At 36.2% G+C, this 7,548-nt stretch overlaps 1 protein-coding gene across 1 annotated transcript in view; it reads right to left on the bottom strand.

Moving 5' to 3' along the window:
• The window catches only part of LOC106874748 (intersectin-1-like), a 195,361-nt gene that overhangs the window by 160,436 nt on the left and 27,377 nt on the right, over positions 1-7,548 (bottom strand). The window contains exons 4-7 of the mRNA XM_052974532.1: positions 6,429-6,526; positions 5,044-5,107; positions 2,062-2,258; positions 327-425 (exon numbers count right to left, since the gene is read on the bottom strand). Of these exons, the coding sequence (XP_052830492.1) occupies positions 327-425; positions 2,062-2,258; positions 5,044-5,107; positions 6,429-6,526 (458 nt within the window). The remainder of the gene's footprint in view (positions 1-326; positions 426-2,061; positions 2,259-5,043; positions 5,108-6,428; positions 6,527-7,548) is intronic.

Genomic DNA, 7,548 nt, shown 5'->3' with positions numbered 1-7,548 from the left:
ATATATATATATATATATATATATATATATATATATATATATACATATACATATACATACACACACACAAATATGGTAGGTAGATGGTAGATACAATAAAGTGTTCGAACAAAGATACTGGGGTAGGTATTTGGTCACATCTCTTTAGATCCTCATTTCAAATACTGTTACAGTCTAACTTCACTTTTAATCATTCTGTGGTCGATAAAATAATTACCAGACAAAGTAAAGGGCAGATAGACATAATCGACTAAATCCTTGGAGGCAGTACCTTCCGGAATGATCACATTACAACAAGTAAAAAAATTCTAACAAAGAATACAAACCAGGTAACTCATCAGTTTTAGATTCTCCATTTGTCGGTGTCGGAGATTGAGACATTCCCATATGTCCTAGCAGGTCACTAAACACATCTTTTTGTGGGCCTTGACACAAAACAAGCAAAACAAACATATATAATATATATATATCGATAAATAAAAATACTGAAATACAATGCTACATAATGCTAACAGTCGTCGAACAGCGAATATCTAGTCTCATAAAAATCAGCTGTCTTTACCGTTCTAGGTTTTGTTTGGACTGAAATCTCCAATTTATTCCGATATGCATTTGTATGTTTTTGTTGTTGTTGTTGTTGTTGTTTACAGCCCCTTGTTTACCTTGTTGTTTACCTCTTGTTCACCCTTGGTTAAGATCAAAGAGGTTTCAGCAATGAACATTCGTTTTTGTTTTGTTTTAGATATCATGTATCTCAGACTACAGTATCCAATGTATCCTTCATAGTATATCTAGGACTACATTATATAATGTTTCTCTATGACATAGTGCATCTGGGACTACCTTATCCAAAATGTCTTTTGGATGTCACTAGAATTACATTATCTAAAGTGTCCTTTAGACAGTGTATCTAGGATTACATTACACAGTGTCCTTCCTAGCTAGTATAACTAGAACTACATTATCCAATATGTCCTTCCTATATAGTGTATCAAGTACTACATTAATCCAGTGTGTCCTAGATATATCATATTACACATGTCCTCATGTATCCAACTGAATACCATTTTCCAATGTATCTAATGCGCATTTACAGTTTGTAAAACAGCAGTGTATAACTTGAGTGAGATTTGACTGCTGTTTTTAGCAGTTTGGGCAACCATGTATAGACTCCATCATTGACTAGTCACAATTTAGTTCTACACAAGTGTAAAAAAAAAAAACAGGAGCCATACACATTAGATACACATGTAAAAATAAATAGTATCAATAGATATGGTCAAACATGAAATTAAGTTGTTAAGGGGTTTGCTTCCCAACCACATAAACCTGGGTTCAATTCCAGTGTGTGGTACCTTGGACAAACATCTTTTACAGCAGTCTCAAGTCAACCAGTGATTGGTTACTGAAATTCAGTAAACGGAAACTGTGCAGAAGCTCATCATAAGTGTGTGTGTGTGTGTGTGTGTGTGTGCGTACGTAAAAATGACAATGTATATATTAATATATAATACACAATAGTATATGGTAATATATGCCATGGACATTATTATTATTGGTGGTGGTGGTGGTGTAAAACAATAGTGTTTATAAAATACTAAGCTTAAAGCAAAGACACAAGAACAAGATCTGATGGAGGAATTAAATGCCAGAGAGAAATTAAAGACAGATTATAGTTGAAGGAGAAAGAGTGAGGGGTGGTGGGAGATAGAAAGACAGTGAAAAAGTAAAGAAGCAGAGCAGAGAGTTTAGAAAGAGGAGAGAGAGAGAGGGGGGGAAGAGAAAACAAAAATAATAACAAGACAAAAGAGGAGAGAAAAGAGGCAAAGAGAGAAGAAACAAAGCCTAAAAGGAAACAAAAGAAAAAAAAAGAGGATGAAAGACAGGACAAGAAAGAGAGATAGAAAAAGAGAGAGAAAGAGAGAGACAAAAACATTGATTTTGCTTCATTTGTCATTCAAAAGCATAGAATTCAAAAGAGTATTGTGTTAGGACCATAGAGAGAGAGAGAGAAAGACAAAGAGAGTAGATAAACAGACTACATAGATAAGGAAAACCTACCTGGTGTGCCAGGCTGGGAACCACTCGGTCCAGAGAGGCTACTTGAGCGACTTCCTCTATTGGAAGTAGAAGGGTGCAGACTAGGCGGTAGTTTGGCAGGTAAAGGTTGACCAGTACGAGCAACATCAATCAAATGCATGGCAATGCAAAATTCGTCACAAGAAAGCTTCCCATCACTATCAACATCCGACAGGTTCCTGAAATTTCAGAAAAATACAATATTAATTGGACCGACTTTTTGTCAAGTCTTCACATATACACATACAAACACACACATGTGCATACAAAGTAAATATAGGAGTTGTGATGGGGTTATACAATCTACTAGAAATAGCAGTGAAATTTCCTCAACCAGATCATCACCATCCAATATCCAGGGCTTCATCACTCCCATCGGAGGAACCCTTCCCTGGACTCCTTCCACCACTGGCCAGTCATACCCATGTAGTCTCCAGTTAGTGGGTGAGATTATCTTACTATCTTGTCTTTGGTCAGTCTCTCGATCTTGTACATTGTCTTGGTGTCCAATTCCATCACCATGACTGTCCATTTGTTGTCCCTCATTCACATGGTGTGGCCAGTTAATCTATATTTGTTCTCCTTGATGGTTCTTATGATCACCATCATCATATTTAATGTGTGTACCCCATGCTTGAATGGTTCCACAGGATCCAAGAAGCCAGAGGACTCTGCCAAGCTCCAGTGTCTGCTTTTGTATGGTTTCTATAGCTGGATGCCCTTCCTAATGTCAACCACTTTATAAAATGTACTAGGTGCTTTTTTATGTGGGACCAGCACAAATGGGGACACCAAGTAACTTGCAAGACAAGACCCCTTAATTGAGTGTTGCCATAGCATTGAGGAAGTGGCCTTATGCCCTATGATAAAAGGGTGCAATATAATATATATTTATTGCCCCCAAGGGGCTAAACATAGAGGGGACAAACAAGGACAGACAAAAGGATTAAGTCGATTACATCAAACCCAGTGCGTAACTGGCACTTATTTAACTGACCTCGAAAGGGTGAAAGGCAAAGTTGACCTTGGCGGAATTTGAACTCAGAATGTAACAGCAGATGAAATACTGCTAAGCACGCTAAAGAATCTGCCAGCATGCCACCTTAATCTAATATAATATAGGGAGAGGAGCTGGTGCCCTGCTGTAGAGGAGATAACATGGCTACCCAAGCTAGAATAGGGAGAAGGTGGTGATGAAATGGTATCAGGGTGTACCCTCACATTATAGGAAGGTGAATAGAAGTAGAAGAGTGAAGATAATTAAGATCTTGAGAGGCATATATTTCCCTAGTTCCTAAGGAACTTTTATTGGTGAAGGAACACTGATGATTAAAGCTAAAACACAGAAGCTGTTGTTATGAAGAACAAAAGTGAGAAACTGAAGAAAAAACAAAATCGGTAAAGGAAAAGAAAAAGGAAAAGAACAGAAATGGTAGAGAGGAAAATGAAGAAAAAAAAATGAAAGGAAAAGAAAAAAAATGAAAAACAAAAAGTAAAAAGGGAAAAGAATAAACAAAACAGAAAAAAGGAAAAATACGTGATAAAGAGGAAAAAAAAAAAGGAGTAGGTGGGAAGAAAAGGAAACTAAAAACAAAAAGAAAGAAAAAAACACTTTCTTTACAAACGAGCAAGAGTTGCTCAAAGACTTGAGATGAGATAATTGGTTTTTGTAATTAGATCACAGTGAAAGGCTGATGGATGATAAAGCAGAAGTCACCATGAGATACGTGTTCAATATTTACAGTTTCAGATAACGTTCTTTTAACGATCATCAATATTGTCAATATAACCTCTCCTCTTCCTACTCCTCTATATGATACATAACACTTCTCTCCACCATGCACAACTCTTCCCTTCTTTCTATGTTAACCCTCATCTCACTCCTTTTTACTCCTTCATTCTGTTCTTCTATCTATAGCATTGTTGGGTTACCAATAAGGCAACCTCTACTTGGTCACACATTTTGCAAGATACAGCAGCCAAATTCTTCCTCAAATTACATCCATCTCAAACAAGAAATGGATACACTAGATAATCTTTTATATTTTACTCTGCTTCAATCATTGGACTGCGAACATGCTGGGGCAGTCTTAAAGGGTTTAGTCGAACAAATCAACTCTAGTACATATTTTTAGGTCTGATACTTATCCCCTCAGTTTCTTTTACTGAACCACTAAGTTTCAAGGACATAAACAAACCAACACTGGTTATGAACTGGAGGAGAAAGGACAATTTCCATGATAGCATGGTTTTGTCAGTTAATCACTATCCAAGTAAGTTACTACCTTTCTAGATAAGTTGGAGGACCTTATGTCACAAATAGTTTACTAAAAAGGAGTGATAACCTTCCTATCACCAACCATTTTACAGAGTATTCTGAATGCATTTTATTGTGACACCAGCACCACAGGGGTCTGTCATGTTCTCGACAATAGTAAAGGGTTTTCTCTTTCACATATGCATACATCCCAGACTAATTGACATTAGGAAGAACTCTAATGTCAATTACAATCCTGCTAGATAAAATATCAGATACTTATCATGAAAACACTGGCATTAAGCCTATGAAGAAGACACTAAAATAATGATAATAATAATGGTTCCAAATTTTGGCACATGGCCAGAATAATGATAATACTTTCTACTATAGGCAGCATAAGGCCTGAAATTTGTGGGGAGGAGATCAGTCGGTTACATTAGCCCCAGTGCTCAACTGGTACTTATCGCATTGACTCCAAAAGGAGGGAAAGCCAAATTGACCTTTGAAGAATTTGAACTCAAAAAGTAAAAACAGAGGAAATGGTGCTAAGCATTTTATTGAATGTGCTAACAATTCTGCCAGCTTTAAGGGAGCTAGTTGAGTACATCGACCCCAGTACTTGATCGATACTTATTTTATCAACCTTGAAAGGATGAAAAACAAGATGATGATAATAATAATAATAAAAAGGTGAATATATTTACCAAATTTGAGCAAGAATAGGTTGTGGTAAACCAGAATTAAGTAGCAAAGGGCGAGCATCAACACCTGAAACAGAAATCACAATAAGATGAAAATGATTTGCAACAAGGAGTTATTAACCCTTCTGACACCAACCCAGACAAAATGCTTTTAACCCTTTAGCATTCAAATCAGCCATATTCAGCCAAAATATTCTATCTGTTTTATGTTCAAACCAGCCAGAGTTGGCTTCTCACACCTATCCTACAATATCCTTCTAAAAATATACAATCACATCATTGAAATCTTGAAACTATGAGATAAAGCATGATTAATTCAAAACAATGAACTTATAAGCATTATATTTGACAGAGTAATGCGAATGCTAAAGGGTTGATTTTATTGGACAAACTTTCTGTTTTGAAATTATCTAAATTAAAACTTCCTATCAAAACTTTGTGTTTATTTACGTTTCAAAGTACCATTGGATAATTACAAAGTTACTTGACTAAATTCTTCAATATTTCTGTATCAAAAGTAGTCTATTTCAACAGAAATATGGTTTTTAAAAAATGGTTAATTAATGAATAAATAAACTATTGATTTATTTGTTCACAGCAACATCAGAGAAATTGAACCCATAGGATGGCTATTTGTCACTCAGAGAACAAAGTTGGCGGAAATTAGAAGAGAACTTCTAAATTCTTTCATTCTTTTACATCACAAAATTCAAGAAATTAATTAACAGTGTGTGATTTATTAATTGGTAGACTAGAGAAAATACTCAGTTAAAATACAAATCTCAGGTGAAAGGCTCCGTTCCACAATTATATTTGTTTTCCTTACAGCGACACTTAAAAAATAAGTGAGGCAATGAGAATGCAAGCCTCTACAATGTCAAGTGATCAACAAGAGCAGCCAAATTGCCCTCAAATCAGGCCCACTGTTTAAAAACAGACAGCTATATTAAATAACATGGTACTACACACATCGTCATCCTCATCATTTAACAGCCTTTGAGATGGGTGGTTCAACATAAGCAGACAAGCCAGAGGACTGTGCTGACTTTCAATGTTCACTTTGGCACAATTTCTACAGCTGGATACCCTTCACAGCATGAAAAGTAAGACAGGCTGGTCAGGCATGGAACATCTTTGATTATATATAGGTCTGCATCATCAGGACTACACTTATGGCTAAACAAAAAGAACTAAATATGTAAGCAGACCTTAAAAAGAACAGCAAATTTTCAAACACTGGCACATATTGACAAGAGGATTAATATACTGGACTGACTCAACAAGAAGGCCTCAAAGTGGTCATTTGACTTGGTGGAAATAACAGCAAATTTTTCTCAAACTTCACCATACCATTTTAGTGAAAAGAAAAGATAAATTCAATAACTCACCCATGATATAACCCTGTTGGTTTCGATCCTGTGTTGCAAACATCTGTACAAATTGTTGTTTTTTCTGTGGTGTTATCACCCATGGTGAAGGAGCAGGGCTTGAAAAGATGAAATATTGAACATAAAATAACACGACACAAAGTGGTCAAACAGTGATTATGAAGAGTGATAAGATAACAGTTTCTTTACAATTAAAGGAGATGGTCAAGATCTATTGATGGGGGGGGGATGATTAGGAGAAGACAAGACAGACAATTGGACAAAGAGCCCAATATGTAATTTGTTCAAGCTGCAAGAAATAGCAACCAAATCTCCTTCAAATTACAACCAACTGTCTTAAATAGAGAAAGAATACACTAACCAATGACACACACACACACACACACACACACACACATCATCAGGATTATCATTTTAAAATCCACTTTTTCATACTTGAATGGGTCAGATGGAATTTGTTGAGACAGAATTTCTGTGAGTGGATGCCCTTCCTGTCACTAATCCTCACCTGATTCCAAGTAAGGTCACTTTTCTTATTCTTCAGCTGTGGCCAGACATGGTTTCACAGAAAATTGGAAGCAAAGGACACTGCTTGGATCACGGTGGCACTCACAACAAACGCACAATGTCAAAGCAAGGAAACACAAACTCACACACATGCATATGAGAGGCTGATATCAGTTTCCATCAGGCTTGGGTCAGTTTAGGACCATAATAGTAAACACCTGCACATGATGCCACGCAGTGGGACTAAACCCAGAACCAGGTGGTTGGGAAGCAATCTTCTTCACCACCCAGTCACACCTGTGCCTATAGCAATGTTCACAAATAATTCATGCATAACAGTGTGTACGTGTGCATATATATATATATATAATTATGTGTATTTCTTCTATCTTAATGAATAAAAATTCTTCTGATAGAATAAATGGGTTAATTGAAACCAATGTAGCAAAGAACACAAAAAACTGTGGTTTAGTTCCTGTTTTTAAGGCAGGAACTCCTTGAAATTTTGGGTATTTGAGTATATTTAAGAATTTAAGGAATGGAGAAAATCGGTCATAATGTCTTACGTTTTAGATGATTCCCATGCTTTCCCTGATGAGAAGGTTACAATTTT

Source organism: Octopus bimaculoides, chromosome 18 (genome assembly GCF_001194135.2).
Source record: "Octopus bimaculoides isolate UCB-OBI-ISO-001 chromosome 18, ASM119413v2, whole genome shotgun sequence".
In the NCBI taxonomy this organism is placed as follows: Eukaryota; Metazoa; Mollusca; class Cephalopoda; order Octopoda; family Octopodidae; genus Octopus; species Octopus bimaculoides.
The sequence above is the reverse complement of the archived record's forward strand: the minus strand, read 5'-3'. Positions and strand labels throughout refer to the sequence as shown.